Source organism: Chiloscyllium punctatum, chromosome 44 (genome assembly GCF_047496795.1).
Source record: "Chiloscyllium punctatum isolate Juve2018m chromosome 44, sChiPun1.3, whole genome shotgun sequence".
NCBI lineage: Eukaryota > Metazoa > Chordata > Chondrichthyes > Orectolobiformes > Hemiscylliidae > Chiloscyllium > Chiloscyllium punctatum.
Genome location: NC_092782.1, coordinates 40,474,526 through 40,498,583, shown reverse-complemented (window position 1 = coordinate 40,498,583; position 24,058 = coordinate 40,474,526). Strand labels below are relative to the sequence as shown.

Below are 24,058 nucleotides of genomic sequence, written 5' to 3'. Positions count from 1 at the left end.
CTTCTAAATTGTACTGCCTAACAATTCAGTAATTTGTAAACAACTATCAGTGGTCCTAAAATCAAACCTTCGGGGGACTCCATTCAGGTTATTCAAAAATTATTTTCCTTTAACAAGTTAATACTTGGCTAATGCAAAAGCTGCCAGGAAAAGTATTTCAAATATTTAGAACAGCAAGAAAACAACAATGTTTCCTGTGCTTTAGTTGTTGAAGAGGCAGTTAGTTCAGATTTAAATGTCAAATATTCGTGGGAAACAAGTGCAGAACATATCAAAATATGTTCTCCAAATGAAAACTCTGTAATTTCTCTTGTTAAAGCAAACAATAACCCACTGCCACATATATACATATTAAATCTTACTTCAGGTGTATACTTCAAAGGCCTGACATTAATGACAAAAATAGTCCCTTTTTTTTAGGTTTTATGGTCAGTAAACTGACATTGTAAATTTCACTTCCCAAATAAACAGTCAGAATTAGTGGTTACAGGCCAGTAATTGTACAACTTAGGTAGAGACCAACATTCTTTGAATTTGCAATATGAAGGGGGGGCCAATGAAGTCTTAACAATAATTGAAAGAACTTAAACAGCTCATCCTCTAGTTCTAATATTCTCTAAAATCTTAATAAAAAATCAAAATTAAAATGCACTCTTTTTGTGAGCACTCTGCATTAAAAAAGCAGCAAAGATATTTTAATACAATACTCTCTCATCTGTCTAAAGCATGACCAGTGACAATTGTTTTTTGAAACAGACCTTGCAGAATTTTGAACAAATCAGTGGCTCAAAGTCCTCAATCAATTTATTTTAAGGTTACATGTTTGATCATTTTAAAGGACCTAATGTTATATAATATAAAAACAAAATCTGGCCTATTATATAGCCTACAAAACACACTGAATTGAGATTCTAATTCAAATAAGGTAAAATAGTTACTTAAAAGGATTTTGGGATTCACCCCACACTCCCTGCAAAATAAAACCAACTCCCTGTAATTACAAATATGCTGGCAATTCACTCATTATTTCCTGAATGAAGACAATGCTGTTGTATCAGGTCATCATTCTTCTTGGGTTTTAATAATGCTAGAAGTCTTTAGCATGGCTTTCCCGTACATTTTTCAACAGTTTCAACCCTTGCAAATTTGGTGTTATAAGCATCTTCAAATTTTGACCATACACGGTGAAAATAGATAACTAAAATTTAAACCAACAAAGAGGTATTTCAGTAACAAATCTGGGTCTTGATTGACCCATTATGTCATAATCAACCTTTCCATGTGAATTTCCTATCTCCTGTCAGATACCAAGTTTATTGTTTAAGCTACAATAACAAAGCACATCAAGAGTTCGGACTAGATTTATGCAAATAAAAGACTGTTGAATTTAAAGCCTGTAATAGGAATACTTGTCCCACTTTTAAAGTCTCAACTTCCTAACTTATCTCTACATACTAGTCCAGTGTCCTCACTCTCCACACCCGCTTCAGGGTCCTCACCTTCGCATGGGGAATTTCCCCACTTAACAACCAGTCTAAGGCAGGGTGTTTGAGACAGACACTGTAATTATCCTCTTTTATTTATACTCCAGACCCTCAAACCTTGTGTCTGTAGTCTCCACACCCACTTCAGGTCCTAACCTTCATGTGGGGGATTTCCCTTCTTAATAACCAGTCTAAGGCAGAGTGATTGAGATAAGACACAGTAATTATATTTTTTCTTATGCACTATGCTCTGGAGCTTCAAACCTCACTAGGAGAGGACTCCAACCTCCTTTTCCCAGGGGACTCTAACCTCCTATTTCCCGGAGGGATTTTAACCTCTGAATTCCAGGGGACTTTAACGTCCCTTAAAGTCTCAGCAACTTATGATTCTGAAAGCGAACTCGTTCACATGCAAGTTACCTCAGAGATTATGTAACCACAGAGTCCCACGGTATGAGGGGTCGACTGAGTGGTAGATTAAGGAGAGAGATTAAGGTAAATCTTACCTCGTGGGCCCATCCGTCTCATGCAACCTGCACTCAGGCGATCACTAATTCAGACTACCTAGAAGCTCCATTTATGTTGGAATCCAACCGCTGCCACCAAATGTGGAGTTTTTTTTTTGTTGCAATGCTCACACACTTGATCCTCCAGAAAGCTTGGTTGTTCACAGAAGTTGGTGTGTTGCAGTTGCATCAGGTGTGTAAGAAACTCAGAAAATATGTCCCACTGGACCCTGCAAATCTTATCAATTTCTTCCAAGTGTTCAATAACTTTGCTTTACTGTAAATTTTTTTAAAACTCTATTGACAATGCTCACACTGCATAAACTTTGTTTTGGAGTTGAAACTAATCTTCTAAAAATGAAATAAACCTGTTAACACATGATGACACATTGGTAAGAGGGATGTGAACCTGGGCCTTTTAGCCTACAGGTGGGGACAACACTACCGCACCACAAGAGTCCTTTACTTACAACTGAAACCTGCTTTGGTGTATTCTACTTAATGGCTGTTATCAGTTCAACCAAAAGATTTCATTGCACAGATGAGTCCAAACTGCTGGTTAATCTATTTCTAATGTACATATTTGTGTGGTTCCCAAAGCACCTGTCAGCCTAGTTCTTGCTTCTTAATCTACTGAGGAAGACACACCTTGTGAATCCCAAGATAAAATTACCCTGAATTATTATATGCTTTCTTATAGGTTTCTTAACGATTTAACAAACACAATAAATAACAACTACACTTAGCAATGGATTTCCTTCTTACTGTCATAATTTAGCTACTGGTCAATGATTGCACCTTGCTGCTGTAGTAATTTATTATCACACTATTTGTTGGACTATCTAGGGGGGTGGTTTGTCCTTTACTTAATTGGTCATGACTGTCTTGACTAGGATTTATTACCATGTTGGTATCTTGGGGCTATGACTTGGATAGTGTAATCTCAAGTTCCATTTTTAGTGTGAGCTGATTCACTATAAGTTTTCTTGATCCTTAGTTTTGACCAGCATAAAATGCTGGATTGTGTTTGAAACTACAATAGGTTTAGGGTTTTGTCCTTTTTATCCCATTCTGTCACAACTGGGTTAGAGTTGTGATTGCATAAACTCATTCCACAGATACGTTCAAGAGGAGCAGACTAAATACTATAATGGAAAGTAAACACATAATGGAAGAGTATAAGAAGTGGCACAGAACAAGTTTCACATTGAGCTGTTGGCTTTACAAATAGCTGGAATGCGAATAAATTAAAGAATCAATGTTTTACCTCTAGGGTGATAATCTTTACCCCATCTGCCTGGAAAATGACAAGTAGATTGACCACCCATCATAAGTCTCACTCAATTTTGCTATCTTATTAAAATTTATATACAAATGACACACTGATAGAAGCTTTGTTGTGCATGTGGCCTACTAATGCTGCAATTTCTCACCTCTACTCTTGTGCATCTCAAAAACCCATTGCTGAACCCTTCCGCCTAATGACCTGCAAAGTACTTTGACAATCCCAGTATCTAGTTAATTTGCAGCCTCTTGGTTTTCGTCCTCACTGCTATACCAATACCTACAAGAGAAACATATAAAACCAATGAACCCTGACTGAAGCTAAAAAACAGAACTGATACAGAAGGGAAAAAATAGGATATTGGAATAAGTATAAAATTAACTTAAGCATCCGTATGAAAAAAACTGCAGTTTATTGTAATTGAGTTTATAATTAAAACTATTCAGAGATAATGTTTTATTGTATTAGCCTTTACATAGTAACCTTGATGTTAATAATTCAGATGATGTATGTGATAAATATGTATTTAATATAGGAATAACACAACACAATCTGCCATTTTATAAACTGTTCTGATTTTAATAACATCTAACATTTGGGGGAGTTTTGGGCATGGAATGTTGGCTTAGTTAACAACACCCTTGAATGAATTTTTAAAAAGTCATCTCAGTGTCAATACCAGTGAGTTTGTCCATGTCCTATCCAAGGACATATATTACAATCCTACCACTAGATGTGGGATGTTCACAGATTACACACTGTTCAACACTATTCACAACTCTTAAATGACTTAAATCCACCTGTGCCAATATGCAGCAAGACCTGGACAGCATTCAGACTTGGACTGATGTGTGGCATAAATGTTATTTGCTGCTTAAGTGACAATTAGCATCTTCTGCAAGATATAATTTAAAATTCTTGCCTTGGCATTCAAATGGCATTACGACTGCTGAACACTCAAGGTATGCCAACAACGCATGATCAACAGCACTTAGGATTTGGAGGTGCCGGTGTTGGACCCGGGTGGACAAAGTTAAAATCACACAACAGCAGGTTATAGTCCAACAGGTTTATTTGGAATCACTAGCTTTCAATGTGCTGCTTCTTCATCAGGTGGGTATGGAGCAGAATCACAAGTCTGTGTCTTACGATTCTGCTCCATGACCTCCTGATAAAGAAGCAGTGCACTGAAAGCTAGTGATTCCAAATAAACCTGTTGGACTATAACCAAGAGCACTTAGGAATTGTTGTATACGTGTGTGTATTACATACTTAGTTTAGTCTTCAAAATACATATGACTATTTTAAATAATGTTTAATTCAAAGGAACAATGTAGAACATTCTGGATTGGCATTTTCAGACACAGCTTAATTTACAAGTCTAAATAAGTGACTACTAATGATGCCCATCTATTCTCATTATCCTTGTGAACACAGCAATGCAGTCACATCAATTATGTACTTCTGTGCAACAATGATATTCCTGCCAATCAATGGCTCACTTATTTGCCTGTACTAGGCCAGTTTGTCCTTAAATTCAATAGGATCTCAACATCTTGTGGGGCCAGTTTATAAACTCCAAGTTCATTCAAAGCTGCTGTAGCTGTGTGCCAATCAGAGCAGGCACCTGCATCAATCACATTGCCAGAGTTAGTCTGTAGCACATCACGTAACAACAGCGCCGATCCAACATTCAGATTCAGGATGACACAAGCTTCTTTCACTCTAGGGCAAAAAAATAAAGTCTCAGAATATTGCATCGCAATCAGTATTCTTGAAATGATAAATGTTTGATCAATATTGAATCTTTACACAGTTGAAAATTATTTCAAGTAATACAATTCCAGATTACATAAACCCATACAATTGATTTTATAGCTATTTTCTAATCAACCTGTTCAGAAATATTAGTATGCACCTCTGGAGCAGGTGGGACTTGAACCAAGACCTCCAAACTCAGAGATGACATTAGATTAGATTAGATTAGATTACCCTCAGTGTAGAAACAAGCCCTTCGGCCCAACAAGTCCACACCAACCCTCCGAAGAGCAGCCCACCCAGACCCATTTCCCTCTGACCAATGCACCTAACACTATGGGCAATTTAGAATGGCCAATTCACCTGACCTGCACATCTTTGGACTATGGGAGAAAAACTGGAGCACCACGCAGACACGGGGAGAATGTGCAAACTCCACATAGACAGTCACCCAAGGCTGGAATTGAACCTGGGCCCCTGGCGCTGTGAGGCAGCAGTGCTAACCACAGAGCCACCGTGCCCATACCACTGTCCCACTATAGCCCTCAATTGACATTCATATAATTACAAAACACGAGAACAGTGGCAAATCAAAGTGATTGAACAATATTAAAAAGGAATTTTGGCAAAATTGAGAAAACATTTTAAAAATATATCCAATGTAATGATAGATAACAAAATTAAAGCTGAATCTAGACAGAAAAACCAGATTGATCAGATAAGTAAAAAGATTGCTTGCCAATGGATTTTTAAAATGATGCATGGCAATCTGACAGTTATGAATAAAACTTTGCTCTTAATGATTTAACCAGTAACTTTATTACATATATTATGCATTTGAAGCTTCTGAATATTAACCAACAAAATACTAATATAAAACTGCAGATGCTGGAGATCTCAAACAAACTGAAATTGCTGGAAAAACCCAACAAGTCTGGCAGCATCTGTGAAGTGAAAACGACGTTAATGTTTTAAGTCCAGAGACCCGTCTTCAGATATGATAGCAGCTAGGAAAAAGTGGTATTTATGCTGCTGTTTGTGCGTGTCTGGGGATGGGGATGGGGACAGACAGAAAGAGAGGACAAAGGAGTGAGTGGATAGGTGGACCTAGAGGGACCCAAAGAAAGGGAAGAAAAAATGGTGAATGAACAAATGGATTGTTAATAGTAAGCCAAGGAAGAAGAGATGCCCAATAGTTAAGCTGAAGTGACATTTTTACAGAAAGAATGAAGGCGTTCTGCAAAACAGTCACTCAATCTGCATTTTATGACTCCACTGTAGAAGAGACTGCATTTTGAGCAGCGAATATAGTAGACTGGACTGAGTAAAGTGTGGCATACTGAGAAGAAATGCGGCAGTGAATTAAACACTAAAATAAATTAGTTACTTTATTCGAATAGTTAAAGAAAACTTATGTAAGTAGAAGACTTCAGACATGAAATTGCTGGATGCAATTCATCTGGAAGAGAAATACTGAAGCAGTAAGATAACATTTAGAGGACTTCTTTAAGAACACGTTGAGTAGCTATTAAGTATTAATCCAACTCCTTTTTGAACATATATTCTGATTTAAGGAAAGGTATGGTGAAACAACAAGATAATAGAAAAGTCCATGGGATTGCTCAGGCACACTCGGCTGAATAGCTTCCTTTGCCTAAATTTTATACCAAGCAGCATTCATTTACAAACTTTGAAATGTTTTGTTAGCATTTTTAATTTTCATGTTACATTATCACCACAAACTGATGTCTTACTTTCACAAAATTCTACACTAAGCTACAAAATAAAAATCATTAAATAAACAGTACAGCAACTGAAGCTGCCAGAAAATATGGGGCTCTCACACAACATACGTACTGTTTAAAGTAGTTTTCTGGTCTTTTGCAATAATGGGCAAACAATGGGAAAAGATTCCGAGTCATATCAAACTGCAGTTGTGCTGATCCACCTTCATTGAAGTGATTTGCCAGGATAATCTGCAGTTGAAAGTTAAAAACAAGAAATTTAAAAACTGAGTAGTAACTGAATTGCTAATAGGCATTTATATTCCAATCAATTTAGTCCATTCCACAATGGGGCCTTGGACAGAGGTAAGGGGAAAAGGGCAAAATCACCAATTCCCACAGCTACCTGGACTACACCTCCTTCTACCCTACCTCCTGTTAAAAACGCTATTCCTTATTCCCACTTCCTCCGTCTCATCTGCTCCCAGGAGGACCAATTCCACCACAGAACATACCAGACAGCCTCTTTCTTGACAGACTGCAATTTCCCCTCCCATGTGGTCAATGATGCCCTTCAGCACATCTCATCCACTTCCCACACCTCTGCCCTCGAAACTCTCCCCTCCAATATCAACAAGGAAAGAACCACCCCCCCACCCCCACCCCAGGTCCTCACCTTCCAACCCACCAACTTTCAGATACATCGCATAATCCTCCATCATTTCCGCCGCCTACAAACAAACCCCCCCGCCCCCCCCCCACCCACCAGGGATATATTTCCCTCCCCAACCTATCTGCGTTCCATAAAGATCAATCCCTCCATGACCATTGCCAAACACTCTAGATCCCCATTCCACTCCCCAAGGACATGCAGGCCCTGGGCCTCCTCCATCGCCAAACCCTTACTACCGAATGCCTGGAGGAAGAATGCCTCATCTTCCACCTTGGGACCCTCTAACCACATGGAATCAATGTAGATACCACCAGTTTCCTCATTTCCCCTCCCCCAACCTTATCTCAGATCCACCCATCCAACTTGGCACCACCCTCTTGAACTGTCCTACCTGTCCATCTTCCTTCCCACCTATTTGCTCCACCCTCCTCTCCAACCTATCATCACCTTCACCCCCACCTTCATTTACCTATCGCATTCTCAGTTACCTCCACTCCACCCCCCAGCCCCATCTCCCTCCCATTTATCGCTCAACCCCCTTGGCCCACAAGCCTCATTCCTAATGAAAAACTTATGCTCGAAATGTTGATTCTCCTGTTCCTCGGATGCTGCCTAACCAGCTGTGCTTTTCTAGCACCACACTCTCAACTTATCCCAAGTGTTTCACTGGAATTAAAACTAAAATTGAAGGGCAATGTACATAAGATGTTATTAGGTTGTACCTTAATGGAAGAAGGTGAGGCAGTGAGAGAGATTAAATAAGTTAGTCCAGAGCTTAGAACTAAGCAAGTGGAAGCTGGAGTGATTAAAATTGGGGATGTTCAGAGGCCAGAACTAAATGTAGATATCTGTGAATTTAGGGGTTGGAGATTAAAAATATTACAATTAGGACTGAAGTCAAGGTAAAGTAAAAATCAAGATCTTGTTTGAGTGGGAAACAGTGTAGGGCAACAAACCAGGAGTGACATAAGTTAATGGTGTCTGGGTTCAAGTGCCACTCCTCCAGCGATGTGTTATAACGTGTCTGAATAAGTTGATAAAAATATCTGTAAGGGAATGGTGTTTGAGCAAGTTTAACCCTAAGAAACAGGGGACTGAATGTGCTCAAATGTATAGGGGTTACAACATGAGACATAGCCAGGAGTCCATCGGAATAGTCACATCTGAGGAAATATGAATAAAGGTTTGTGCAGTAGATGAAAGGAGACAGAGGTGAAGGTAAGAAAGTGGAAATGGACAATTTTGATAAAGCATTCATAGGGGTTGGGCTGTGCACATCAGGCAGTAACCAGACCATTAATCCAGAGACTCTGGTTTGAATCCCACCATGGCAGATGGTGGAATTTGAATTCAACAAAAAGTCTGGAATTAAGAGTCCATAATAATGACCATGAAACAGTTGTCAGTTGATGGAAATTCCCATTTGGTTCACCAATGTCCTTTAGGAAAAAAAATCAGTAGTCCTCACCTCGTCTGGTCTATGAGTCCAATAAGGGTATCATGTGGAGTATTATGCACAGTAGCATCATCGAGATATATAGATATAAACAGGCCCTTTGGCCCGACTCATCCATGCTAACCAGGTTTCCTAAATTGAACTAGTCCCACTACCTGCATTTGGCCCATATCCCTCTAAACCTTTTCAATCTGTGTACCTGTCAAAATGTCTTTTAAATGTTGTAACTGTGCCTACCTCTACCACATGCTCTGGCAGCTCATTCTATATACACAATACCCTTTATGTTGAAAAGGTTGCCCCTCAGGTCCCTCTCAAATCTTTTCCCCTCTTACCTTAAATCTATACCCCCTAGGTTTGGATTCCCCTACCCTGGGGAAAACACCTTGGCTATTCACCTTATCAAAGCCTATCATGATTCTACAAACCTCTGTAAGGTCACTCCTCAGTCTCCTATGCTCCAGGAGAAAAAAGTCACAGCCTATCCAGACTTTCCTGATGACTCAAAGCTTCCAGTATCAGTTACATACTTGTAAATTGTTTTTGCACCATTTCCGGTTTAATAACTTCCTTCCTATAGCAGGGTCACCAAAATTGTACACAGTACTTCAAATGTGGCCTTACCGACATCTTGTACATCTGTAGCATGACATCCCAATTCCTGTACTCAGCACTCTGACCGATGAAGGCAAGCATGTTAAACATCTGCTTCACCACCCTGTCTACCTGTGATTCCACTTTCAAGGAACTATGTACCTGTAACTCTTTCTGTTCAACAACATGCCGCAGGGGCACTAACATTAACTGTGTAAGTCCTGCCTATTTTGTCTTGTCAAAATGCAACACCTCACATTTATCTACACTGAACTCCATCTGCCATTCCTTAACCCACTGGCCCAGCTGATTTAGATCTCTTTGCACTTTTAGAAAGCCTTCTTCACTCTTCACTAAACTACCAATTTTCATGTCATTACTAACCATGCCTCCTGTATTCTCATCCAATCTGTTTGTATAAATAACGAACAGCAGCAGACCCAGTACCAATCCTTGTTACACAACCTTGGTCCGAGGCCTCCAGTCTAAAAACAACCCTCCGTTTCCTACCGTCAAGACATTTTTTATTCCAATTGGCTACATCTCCCTGGATCCTACACTGTCTACCTTACTAACCTGTCTACCATACAGTGCCTTGACAAAGGCCTTGTTAAAGTCCTTGTAGACAACATCTACCACTCTACCTTGATCATCTTCTTGGTTACCTCTTCAAAATACTCAATCACATTTGAGACATGATTTGCAATGTTCAAAGCCATGCTGACTATTCCTAATTAGTCTTACTTTTCTAAATACATGTAGATTCTGTCTCTCAGAATCCCCTCCAACAACTTACACACCACTAATGTTAGGCTCACTAGTCCGTAGTTCATTAGCTTTTCCTTGTAGCCTTTCTTAAATAATGACACAGTATTAGCCACCCTGCAGACTTCTGACACCTCACCCGTGATTGTCGATGATACAAATATCTCTGCTTGGAGCCCCACAATTTCTTCCCTAGCTTCGTACAATGTTCTGGGATACACTTTATCAGGTCAGAGAGATTTATCTACCTTTATGCATTTTAAGATCTACAGTGATATTGGAAAAATACTGAGGCTTGAGAGAGCATTCAGAACACACTCACCACGATAGTCCCTGGTACTAGGGAACGCAAAAGAAAATAAATTCCTGACAACTTATTTTTAGAACATGGATGACAGAAATATAGAATGGTTACTAACAAAGGGATGCCATTTGTTTCATAGAATCAGAACAGCTCTCTGCAAAAGCAATTCACCTTGTCCTAACTCCTGCATTTTTGCCTGTAGCCCTTAATTATACCTCCAATCTCTCTTTGACCTCTATTCTCATAGAAATAGAATTAACTAAAAAGGGTTGACAGGAAAGGGAAATGGGATGGGTATATACGATTAGGGCTATTTGCACATAAGGAAGGTAAACACTGACTCAAATTGTTAAGTCAAATAGCTGGTTTCTATTCTCTAACTTCACATTAGTGGGAAAACGTTTAAGAAGCACTTTGACCCCAGTTCCAGACTTGAAAATTGTCAAAGGTCCTCAGTGGAATGGAGGAGGAGGAGGAGGAGAAGATCTATTACACTACAGGAAGATCAGCATTGCTGCCTCAGAGCTCACAAAGCCAAAATTTCAATTTATGGCCCAATTTAAGAGTCCTATTCTATGCATTTCAACTATTTTCCCTCTTACATTGACACTTGTAATTTGATCAAATTTTTATATTCCCATCCAAACTCAGCTAGGGAGTGCATTCACTTATTATTCCATATGAAATTCAAAAGTTTAAATAATCCTTAAATAAAATCATTGTTTCCTAAAATACGGAAAAAAAAAGTTTTACTAGATTGAAAGTATAAAAATTATATATTTTTTAAAATCCAAAACCACAAATTATCTTTCCTTAGTTGGTAAATTATGTAAACTTAAAACAAACTATAATCATAATTTATTTTGTCATGGTAGCTTACATCCTGGTAGATGAACAAGTCCAGTTTCTCAGCAAGCATTTGCCAACAAGATTTAAAAAGGGAGTGACAGAGCTCCTGCTCCAATTGCAACAACAGATCTCGAAGAGTCAGTAACATTGGACAAGCTGAACTCGACAAACACATGACAGCTTGATCTGACTGTGATGGTAAAAACAACCACCTGTAAAACAAATAAGCCATATGACTGATCCTGTAGTGTCATTCCGATTATCTATATGTATTATCTAAGAATTTTCTGCTCCTAATTAGGGAATGCACAGAGATTAACCTTATGCGTAGTTACCTTAAGCAAACTGACAGAAATGTTATACATAAACTGAACAAACACTGTAAGCAGAATTAAAAATAAATCATGTAGTGTTCACAGCATAACTTGACCATCTCTGGGATCAGCAAATTATTTCAACCACAACAGAAATAGTCATAATGTAACTAACAACTTCTGAGTTGCAGAAAACGTATTTATCAAAGACTGAATAATAAAGTCATCTACGAGTTTTAGGAAAGTAGTACATAATTATTAGTTGGTTCCATGCCAAAATTTGATATTCATCCAATAAGAATATAAATCTAAAATAAAACATTGCAATTTTACGAATAAAACAAAGTTCTTTTTATGATTAAAACATTTTTCTCATTTGGATGGGTTCAGGGTGGGACAGAAGAGAGAGACAGACTTGCAAACAGACAGAGGTTTTTTATTAATTTCTCAATCACTACCCAAAAGTATACTGTACAAACACACAATAGGTAACCGCTGAACTCTTTACCCCAAAGTACAGGAAGGATGTTTCCTTTTGTTGGGAGATCTAGAAGCAGTGGACACTGTCTCAGAATAACAGGTGAATCATTTAGGACTGAGATGAGGAGAATTGTTTGAACTTGAAAAATCATGAGACTTTGGAAACTTCTGCTCCAGGCAGCTGTGGAGGCTCAGTCATTGGTTATGTTCAACACTGGGATCAACAGATTTCTACATATTACAAACATCAAAGATTAGGGGAATAGTGCACAAAAATGGTGTTGAAGTAGAAGGTCAGCCATGATTTCATTGAATAGTCGAGCAGGCTCAAAAGGGATGAAGGGCTTACCCCTGCTTCTATTTCTTATATAAGGGAGACAAGCACACAAAATACTTGTATGATTTCTTTAGAGGAATTTGACTGAAATGATATTTACTGGTAAACTATTTGTAATTTTTTTGTGGTTGGATGTATAAAATAATTGAGTTTGGATGTATAAAACTTCTTACAATAATTAATGGTCTGTTCAACCAGATAAAATATAAACTGTGACTTTACAAAAGCTGCATTTTGAACAAAGTATAATGATTCAACATTGGTTCAATTGTAATCAAACATTAATTTACTAGAATCCTTAATGAATCTTACTCAGCATGTTATACTACACAGGACAGCAATTATTCAGTGATCCTTGTAAATTTGATTATGGCTCAACTAACCATATTATTCTCCAAAGACTCTTAAATAACACAGCAGCATTTAAGAAAGTTATCAAGTCTAATCTCAATGTTGCTCATTCAAGCTACAGTTAGTTGCACCCTTCTTATTTTAAGTACTCCGTTAATTTTATTTCTATTCTTAAATGCTTGATACCAGTCCCTTAGCTGTTACTTAAATTGATTGCTAATACACCTCCAGAATGTGTGAATGAACTTCTGTAAGTGAATGAAATTTGTTCAATTATTGAAACTGGTCCTAACAATCCTACATTCCATGTTACCCACAGTTATTTTAGGGGCTGGCCCAGCAGTAATTTCCTTTACTCTGCTATCTTTTCCAGGATAGTATCCAAAGGGGATCTGTGACATGTGAGAGGAGGGCAAGCAACATTGAGGTATACCAACTAATCAGATTGGTAAATCCTCAGTGAGACATGCAGAGTCTAAATAAACAGAGAAAGCAAAAACACAAATTAATTGTAATCAGGTCCATAAAGAAAATTGTGGAAACATGGAATAAAATATCAAGAGGTCCTCATGGTACAGCAATCATAACATGATAAAATTTCACATTCACTTATTTTGTGAATGAGGGTGAGAAATTAGAATGTAAAATTAGAGTCTTTAACTTGGAGAAAATTTCAAGGGTATTTAGGTGGACTGCACTGGGAATACAGATTAAAACATAATATAGTAAAGGTTCAGTGGCAGATATTTGAGGACATCATTCATAACTTTTAACAAATATACATTCCTTAAAGAAAGCAGTAGAACAAAAGAACGTGTTGCCTTGGGATATATTAAGTAGGGAAAAATGGATCAGGATAGTAATAAAAATTCTTTTGAAGATTGACAAGAAAAATTAAATCACTAGAGGTTCTTAAGTATTACATCTCAAATTCAAATTTTGAATTCACCTATTCAACTCAAATTTCATCATGCCTCTAATCAAGGAAATAAACCAATAAGGATATCAGGAGACAGTGGAGACATTTAGTCACTGATGCTGGCCAATGATGCAATGTGTCTTCTGAATGGGTTACCAAGGAGAAAATACTAACTCGATATATTAATGGAGGATATAAACAATTCTCACTATACAGAGTTGGATTAAATAAGATACTTGTATCATCAATAGTCACAGGTGAGGTGCAGGAAGACTGGAGGTTGGCTAATGTGGTGCCATTATTTAAGAAAGCCAGGGAACTATAGACTGGTGAGCCTGATATCAGTGGTCGGCAAGTTGTTGGAGGGAATCCCAAGGGTCAGGATTTACATGTATTTGGAATGGCAAGGACTGATTCGGGATAATCAACATGGCTTTGTGCATGGGAAATCACGTCTCACTATCTGAATTTTTTGAAGAAATAACAAAGAGGATTGATGAGGGCAGATCAGTAGATGTGATCTATATGGACTTCAGTAAGGCATTCAACAGGTTCCTCATGATAGACTGTTTAGCAAGGTTAGCCCTCATGGAACACAGGGAGAACTAGCCATTTGGATTCAGAACTAGCTGGAAGGTAGAAGACAGAGGGTGGTGGTGGAGGGTTGCTTTTCAGACTGGAGGCCTGTGACCAGTGGTGTGCCACAAGGATTGGTGTTCCACCCACTGGTTTTCTTCATTTATATAAATGACTTGGATTTGAACATAGGAGGTATAGTTAGTAAGTTTGCAGATGACACCAAAATTGGAGGTGTTGTGCACAGTGAAAGTTGCCTCAGAGTATATTGGGCTCTTGATCAGATGGGCCAATGGGCTGAGGAGTGGCAGATGGAGTTTAATTTAGATAAATGTGAGGTGCTGCATTTTGAAAAGGCAAATCAGGGCAGGACTTATACACTAAACGGTAAGGTCCTGGGAAGCGTTGCTGAACAAAGAAACCTTGGAGTGCAGGTTCATAGTTCCTTGAAAGTAGAGTCGCAGGTAGATAGGATAGTGAAGAAGGTGTTTGGTATGCTTTCCTTTATTGAATAGAGCACTGAGTATAGCAGTTGGGAGGTCATGTTGCAGCTGTACAGGACATTGGTTAGGCCACTTTTTGGAATACTGTGTTCAGTTCTGGTCTCCCTCCTATTGTAAGGATGTTGTGAAACTTGAAAGGGTTGAGACAAGGTTTACAAAGATGTAGCCAGGGTTGGAGGATTTGAGCTACAGGGAGAAGTTGAATAGGCTGGAGCTGTTTTCCCTGGAGCCTCGGAGGCTGAGGGGTGACCTTGTAGAGGTTTATAAAATCATGAGAGGTGTAAAAAGGGTAAATCGACAAGGTCTTTTCTCTGGGGTAGGGGACTCCAGAACTAGAGGGTAAAGGTTTAGGATGAGAAGGGAAAAAATTTAAAGGGATCTAAAGGCCAACTTTTTCATGCAGAGGGTGGTGTGTGTATGGAATGTGCTGCCAGAGGAAGTGATGGAAGCTGGTACAATTACAACATTTGAGATGCATCTGGATGGGTATATGAATAGGAAGTCTTTCAAGGGATATGGGCCAAGTGCTGGCAAATGGGACTAGATTATGTTAGGATATCTAGTCAGCATGGGTAAGTTGGACTGAAGGGTCTGTTTCTGTGCTATACATCTTTATGACTCCATGACTCTAATGAGGTGGTAAATGCAGAAGTGGAGTAGTGAAATAAAAATGTTACAAAAAGAACATTCTGGATCATTTGCTGACTTGCTGTGACTTGATCTCAGACCTATAAAATTAGGCAAGAAGAAAAGGAGTCCTCAAAATGGAGATATTTTGAAAATTCAGCTGTCAGGATTTTTTTTCAAAATTCAACTAAAAAGGTAAAGAGAATGAGGCTAATATGTTTACCCCATCTTCCTGAATAGAAATTCAATAGATTTGAAATTGAAAGAGATATGTAACACAGCCTATTCAGAAATAGAATCAAAACAATACTTGATTGTTATCACTTGAAAAATACAATCTTAATAAGGAAATGGAGATTCACATCAAATATGAGGAATGCCCAATGGTCTATTAGACAGCATCTGAGTATTTTAATGAAATTTCCCTGTTGGCTCACAAATTTCAGATCAATCAGCCTGTGTTTTCGTAATGCCTAAAATATTAAAACTCTTTTATAGGTCAGGATTTCATGAAGATGTAGTCAGACCTTGCTAAACTCCAGTCTTGCTAAACCCCAACCTTTAATTCCAACACCAGCTTTTGAAGAACTGTTTAGCAGGGTTTTAACAGATTGTGTGGAACCAGAAATGGAAATTGATTTTTTTTTAATCAATTATGGATGTTTCTATAAGATTTTCTGAAGCAGTGTCTCCAGGGAAAATTACTGCAACTTATGGATTCCCATATTTAACAACACAGGTATATACTGCAGAAAGTGATGCCAGATTTAATCCATTTATAAGGTGAGTGCCAACAGACTCACTGTTATTTTCATCCCAAATTCTGGATCAACATGTTGATTTTTATCAATAGTTCAATGGACATCAAAGTGTAATCCCTTGGCATTTAAATGTGCAATTTCCCCAAATTTAAGTTCTGATCTATATTGTTTGTTGACTTCTGGTGGGATTTCCAAGCACGACATAAAGATGCCAGGTGGACCGTATACACATGGATGTCAGGCAAGGTCAAAATCAGACTTGATTATGACACTAGATTCCTTCACTGATGGAGACTATCTGACTTGGGTAAAGTTCCAGGAAACTACCCCAAAATTTCACTGCCTTCAGCAGCAAAGGGAGAAATAAGGAAGTGGTGTTGGAGATGATGCAGAAATCAATTTGTAAATTAAGCATACTAATTACAACCCTGTCTGTATAAGTGCATAATTATTTAAATGAGTTGAATTCTTCTTAATTATTCAGAATGAAAATGACATTTGTTTCCTTTTGTGGTGATTACAATAAAATAAAAATGCTTCATGGCATTAGGAAATCTTAAATATTTCTCCAAATTTAGGGAGAAATACCATTTTCTTTGGTTTTTTTTCATTTCCTAGTCCTCTACTGATGTCAATTTAATAGCAATTAATCTAGTAATATTGAATGACAATTCTAAAGCCTTGAAATCCTAATGTACTAATTGATATAACATTTATTTATCCAGTCCTATGTGATAATGCAATAAAAGTAGTGCTCAATCTGCAAAATATTCACCTTTCTTTCTTATATGGTTTTGCTTTGTCCTTCACTTCTCTGAAGACATGCTCTACTTGTCGTGTCAACATATCATATCGCAGGCGCTCCAGCAAATCAATCATATTATCAAAGACAGAGCTTTCAAGAGAGGCCAGCTGGCCGAGCTGTAATTCAGTCAAGGTGTTGCTCACTCCACAAACCTCAAGTGCTGCTTGCTGAAGCTGCAAGAAGAACTACACAAAAGAAAAATATATTTCTGAGATGGAATGTAGCTCTTTGATTCAATTTCATAAACATGTACCTTATCTCCTGAATTACTAAAATTTCAGATGCATACTCATAGTATTTAATATAACTTACTGTCCCTCTACCACTGTACTGCAATTAATTATTTTTGCAAAAAGTTAAACAATTCACAATAGCAATTACGTTATTCCACAGAATTTCACTCGATCCCTTGACTTACTAATTTACAAAGGGTGAGTCATCTAACAGTTCTAAGTTGCACCAGAAATTGTTTTCAGTTGATTTCACTGATTAACAAAATGAAATTTTGAAATTCTATTATTATACTCTCCAATGACATGTAATTCATTTGTTATTATACATAGTTATGCTGCATGCAATATAGAATCTGCCTTAATAGGCCAAATTAATTAACTGCTAGTGAAATACTTTTGAAAAATTCAATAGCTGTGATAGGGTATGATAAAAACAGAAGCTGTTCAGTTAATGCCATGATTCTAAATCACTCTACTCTCGTCTACATTATTGGCAGAGATATAGAAGCATGTAGTCACTTTGAATCAGATATAGGTGGTTCTTCTATAATGCGATAGTTGAGTTCTTGTGCAACCGCACATTATTGAAAAATTGCACTTTAGAAACAGTGCTTAAAGAGCTACCGATGTAATCACATTAAAACCAACACTTTTAAATGTATGCGCTTTAGAAGCAGTCAATCACATTACAATGAATTTGCGTTAACAAAATGCAAGTTACAGCATAACAACCTGTATCTTCTTAATTGCCTTAAAAACAATTTTTTAATAACAACTGTAAGCAGGTGTTCTTACCACATTGTCTGCCCAATCTGCCAAAACTGCTGCTATATAGTTTACAGCATTCAAAATCGCACAGTAACGGGATCCTAGAGGAGAATGGGTCTCCTCCTTCATTACTTGAGTCAGACGAATCCTGAAATCATCAATCAGTTCCTTCTGTAGTTCCAAAAACTGCAGTTTTCGAGCAGCAGTAGGAAGATTCTTGTACCGGTCTGTTCACATAAACATGAAAATCTAATTATGTTGCATTTCAGAAATATAAAACGGCAAAACAAGTATTATGTACACAAAAAGATCGCAGCAATTTGGCTCCGTCGCTCTTAATAAACTGACAATATTCCCTTTTAATAAAAGTCTAACCCAAATTAATTAACAGCATGGATTAAAACTAAAAGGAAAAAAAGTAACCACAAAATTCTTAGATTCAATTCACTAATGATGCCAATATCAATAAAATATTAATTTATTTGATATCCGATGTGACTATTATAATGGTGAACTATCCCATTTCATCCTGTCCACAGCTTTGACACGATTGAACCAGTCATCCTTCTGCAACAATTCTCCACCATCATCAAGTGAGACTGCACTTGCTTGGTTCCATTCTAAACTCTGCTTTCACAGCTAGAATATCACCTGCAATAGTTTTTCTCCCAGCTCTTACACTTCTCCTAGTTTGCCTCCTATTTCTCCTGTAAAAACTGCACTTCAGTGACATCATCTGAAAACTCAGTTCTCATGTGTAGGCTGCCAATAGCTAGCTCTACCTCACCACTTAACTTCACTTTCACTAAATTATCAGAAAGCTTCCTAGACATCCAATATCAGATGAATAGAAACTCTCTCTATTATTGGGAAGAATGATGTCATTGATTTTAGTCTGTATTTAAACTATAGTTCTGAGTCATGAGTTCTAGAATCAGACTATTTGAAATGCTTGGTCTTATATTTGCACGTGTGGCATCACTAATATCTGGTTCCTACTCAACGACACTGCCTAACCCTGACCTTCCCTCAGTTCATCGACTGTTGAAACCCTTATTATGCCTGTGTTATGTTAAGCCTTGATTATTCTAATGCATGATTGGCTGGTCACCTACGTTCTCTATAAACTTGAGGTTATTCAAAAATTCTATAGACATGTCCTTCCTTACAGCAACATCTATTCACTCATCAGACTTCCAGTAGCAGACGTACGCTGGTTCCTTGCTGAACAAGACCCTGATTTTTAAAATCTTTATTCATGCTTTCAACTCCCTTCATGGTATCAAGCCAGACCATTTCTAATTTTCATCAGTCCAAACATCTCTTTAAACCTGGCCTCTGTAACATCCTTGATTTTAATTCCCCATCATAGTGGGTTATACCTTCAGTTGTCTAGGAACTAATCTCTGGAACTGCCTTCCTAAACCTCCCTTCCACTTACACGATTGATCACCACACTGTACCAACTGTGTGCTTCAAATGTGTACTACTCTTTAACTACTACTCTAAGTGGGACAAGTAACACACTCCAAAACATAGAAAATGAGGAACTGTGGGCCAAAGGTAAATAAACCGTGCATCGCCTCAGTATGTAATTTCATAGCCCATCACATCTTTCACATATTCAACACCATCAAGCTAGGAGACAAAGAATCCTCAGCACTATTTTGAGCAAGAGCAGAGAAGCTATCCCCCTGCCTGTCTAATCTTCATGCCTCAATCTACATCATAAACACAGATTAAGTAAGTGCTCATTATCACAGATATTTGTGGGAGTTTGTGGTATACAATTTTGACTGTCATGTTTCCTATATTACAACACAGTGTCACAGAGCATGGAAACAGACTCTTTGATCCAACTAGCCCATGCCAATCAGGTTTCCCAAACCAAACTAGATCCATTTGCATCCGTTTGGCCCATTATCGCTCTAAACCTTTCCTGTTCATGTATCTGTCCAAATGTCTTTTAAATGTTGTAATTGTACCCACCTTCTACCACTTCTTCTAGCATTTGTTCCACGTATTACAGATATGGAACAGTACAGTGGCTCAGTGGTTAGCATTGCTGCCTCACAGCACCCGGGACCTGGGTTGGACTCCTGCCTTGGGCAACTGTTTGTGTGGAGTTTGCACATTCTCCCAGTGTCTCCACGGGTTTCCTCTGGGTGCTCTGGTTTCCTCCCACAAACCAGGTGAATTGGCCATGCTAAATTGCCCATAGTGTTAAGATGCATTAGTTGTGGTAAATGTAGGGGAGTGGGTTACTCTTCAGAGGGTAGATGTTGACTTGTTGGGCCAAATGGCCTGTTTTCACACTGTAGGGAATCTAATTTAACCTAATATGCACCACGCTCTGTGTGGAAAAAGGTGTCCCTCAGGTCCCTTTTACGTCTTTCCCTTCTCGTTTTAAACCTATACCCTTTAGTTTTGAAATTCCCTACCCTAGGGAAACGACCTTTTCTATTCACCTAATCTATGCCCCTCATGATTTTATAAACCTCTTTCCAGGGGAAAGAAGTCCTAGTCTATCCAGCCTCTCCCTATAGCTCAAACCTTCTACTCGCAGTAACATCCTTAAAGATCTTTTCTCTACCCTTTCCAATTTAATAACATCCTTTCTCGACAAGTACAACTAGAACTGTATGTAGTATACTTCAAAAATTACTTCACTGGATAGAACATGTTTTGAGATATCCAGTACTTAGTAAGTTTTGAGAAGATTTGTAGGTCAGGTTGAGGTTCTGGATGTAGGTTTGCTCACTGAGCTGGAAGGTTCATTTCCAGACGTTTCATCACCATACTAGATAACATCTTCAGTGGGCTTCCAGGCGAAGCTTTGCCCGGGGGCCCAATGAAGATGTTACCTAGTAGGGTGACGGAATGTCTGGAAATGAACCTACCAGCTCAGTGAGCAATCCTACACCCATATCCAGTACTACATAAATGTAATCATTTCATTCTTTTTGTAATTTTGGTTCAATGAAAAGTACAAAATATGATTTCTAGAACAGCATCAAACATAACTTACAATGAAGTAAAACCTAATGAAGCTAAAAATGGACGTCTGCTCAAGAAAGCAGCAGCTATAGAAAAAAGTGATAGATCACAAGACCTAGAGAGCAAAACAAGATTCTTTTATCTTTCCACATTCAGTACAGTGTGGTGGTAGACAAAGGTAACAAACTAGAAAGGAAGCTGTATGAAAATCCCAATTCACTTTAGCTACAGTAGTGTCCAGAGTGAGTGCAGACATGAGGCTAATTGAGCTTAAAATGTGCATGCATCTTCAGCCTACTGAAGAATTCTAATCAGCATCCTCCAAAAAGCAATCCCCTAATGTATAAAGATTGCTTGCATATCCTATTCAGAACACAAGACCCTCCTGAAAAGTCTGATTACTGACAATGCAAGCGGTCTTACAAAGTCACTGACCTAGAGTCATAGCAGTGATCGACACGTGGACATGAGTTAAATGACAGATAGGAGAAAGGAGTAATTATCTGTGTCAAGACAGTGTTAGAACTGACATCACTGGGAAACAGATGCTCTTCAGTGCTTGGAGTATGTCTGACACAAAGGAATTTGTCATGATTGATAAGGACTAACCTTGGAAACTCAAGGACAACACTGCCTCAGTGCAATCTTTTTATCATTCATTCAAGTGATGTGGGTGTCATTGCCTGGGCCAGGATTTATTGCCCACCCCGAACTGCTCTTGAAAATGCAATGGTGAGCTGCCTCTTGCAATCCAAGAAGGGAGTGCCAGAATTCTGAACCAGCAATAGTGAAGAAATTGCATTTCACTTCCAAGTCAGGATAGTGAGTGGCTTGACAAGAAATTTGCAGATGGTAGTATCTCCATGCATCTGCTACCCTTGCCCTTATAGTTGGTAGAGGTTGCAGGTTCAGAAGGTGCTGTTGAAGGAGTGCTGGTGTGTTGCTGCAGTGCATCTTGTAGATGGCACATATTTGTTTGCCATAGTGCATTAGCAGTCGAAGGAATGAATGGTTAAGGTGTGGGAGGAGTGCCAGACAAGCAGGTTGCTTTGTCCTGGTCACTGCTGATCTTTGGCATTGTTGCAGCTGCACCCACAACTGGAAAATATTCTGTCACACTCCTGACTTACGCCATTTAGACACCGCACAGGATTTGGGGTCAGGAAGTGAGTTACGAGCCATAGAATTTCCTATCTCTGAATTGATCTTGTAACCACAGTATTTATGTGACTGATCCATTAACTCCAAGGCTGTTAATAGTGGAGAATTCAATGATCATAAGAATGAATATCAAGGGGAGATAGCGTGGTAGGAACACTTATCACTTACGTACACTTATCAGCTGACACCCGAATGTTGTCCATGTCTTGCTTCATATAGACGCTGACTGTTTTAGGATCTGAAGAGCAGTGAATGGTACTAGACATTGTACAATCATGAGCAATCATTCACATTCCTAACTTTACGATGGAGGGCTGGCAATTGATGAACCAGTTGAAAATGGTAGGGAGGGGGGAATCCAAGATGGCGGCGACCCAGCAAGTCTGAGTCTACAGTGCTCTTCCCAAGACTTGGGCAAAGTGGGTCACCCACCCCCCCACCACACTCACCAAATCATTTAAAATAGCTGTTTAATTTAATTAGTTGCTTAGTGTTGAATTTAAACAATTTAATCTCCAGTAAAAATGACTAAAGGGAAGGGAGCCCGCAGCTCTCAGCAGGCAGGAACCCCTCCCCCACCCTCTCCAGCTGCAGCAGAGGCGTCTGCAGCCACCCCAGGGGACTTACCCACGGTGGCAAGCCTCGTGGAAATCATCTCCAAACTGGATGCAAAGATCGACGCTATCATTGAAGAAGTCGATGGGATTCACTCTCGGCTGTGCTGCAAAAGCACGACCGAGACATTAAAGAAATCGAGCGCTGAGTCGGAGGGGCGGAGCTAAAGGCTGCGACCTCCGAAACTACAGCAAAATTGGCCGTGGATTGGGTCTGGACTCTCGAACAGCGAGTCCAGACCTTAGAGAATCATATTGATGACCTCGATAATCGAGGTCGTCGGAAAAATATTCGTTTGCTGGGCCTTCCCGAACGGGAAGAGGAAGGCCAGCTTACAGCGTTTCTCGAGCAGTGGCTGCCACAGCTTTTAAATCTGGAAGCTGGATCAGGCCAGGTAAGGGTGGAATGGGCCTACCGGGTCACAATACGCGAGCCCAGCTCGAACCAGCACCCTCGCCCGGTCCTTTTCCGGCTGCAGAGCTATAGGGAGAGGCAGATACTCCTAGAAGCCTCTAGAAATCTTGGAAAAGATTCCCAAGCCATGATCTATAAAGGATCCAAGATCATGTTATTCCAGGACTTTTCCCCAGCTCTGGTCCGAAAGAGGAAGGCATTCGATGAGGCGAAGAAGTGTTTTAAGGGACTTAAATATTCAGTACTCCTTACGCTACCCAGCAGCGCTACGCTTTAACCATGAAGGATCCGTGTATAACTTCGGATCGCCAGAAAAGGCTAAGGAATTTTTGGATTCTCTTAGATAAATTGTAAGAGATAATGGACGTTGGTTTGCCTTTCCCCCACTCCGATTTATATCCCCCCCCTTTTTCTTTTTTCTTATCTTACTGTTTAATATTATCTTGGGAAGTGGGGAGAGGGATTTATTTATTTGTTCTCTATTTAATGATTTTCTCCCCCCCGGGGTTTTTTTTTTATTATTCTATGTATGTATGTGTGTATGTATATATATAAGCTGGGGGGTTTAGTTATTGTTGGTGGGGGGAGGTGGTTACCTTATTCTATTTTACCTCTGTCTCTAGGAGCGGGGTTGTTTTCCCTTGCTATTTTGTATTATTATATTTAATTATTATTTGTTGAGGTTGTAATTTTATAGTTATATATGTTTATACATGGTATTAACATTACCAATATATCCAGGTGTGGGTGGGGGGAGGGGGTAGGGTGTTCATTGTTAACTCTAGCTTTGTATTATATC

General features: G+C 38.9%; 1 protein-coding gene across 3 annotated transcripts in view; it reads right to left on the bottom strand.

Moving 5' to 3' along the window:
- Positions 1–3,670: 3,670 nt before the first annotated feature.
- rint1 (RAD50 interactor 1) overlaps positions 3,671–24,058 on the bottom strand; it is a 50,094-nt gene continuing 29,706 nt past the window's right edge. For 2 of the 3 annotated variants that reach the window (XM_072562719.1, XM_072562722.1), the window contains 5 exons: positions 18,100–18,299; positions 17,042–17,256; positions 11,430–11,610; positions 6,891–7,009; positions 3,671–5,000 (listed from right to left, as the gene is read on the bottom strand). In XM_072562719.1, coding sequence (XP_072418820.1) covers positions 4,778–5,000; positions 6,891–7,009; positions 11,430–11,610; positions 17,042–17,256; positions 18,100–18,299 — 938 coding nt within the window. In that variant the 3' untranslated portion in view covers positions 3,671–4,777. The remainder of the gene's footprint in view (positions 5,001–6,890; positions 7,010–11,429; positions 11,611–17,041; positions 17,257–18,099; positions 18,300–24,058) is intronic. The other variant, XM_072562720.1, reaches the window with a different exon arrangement.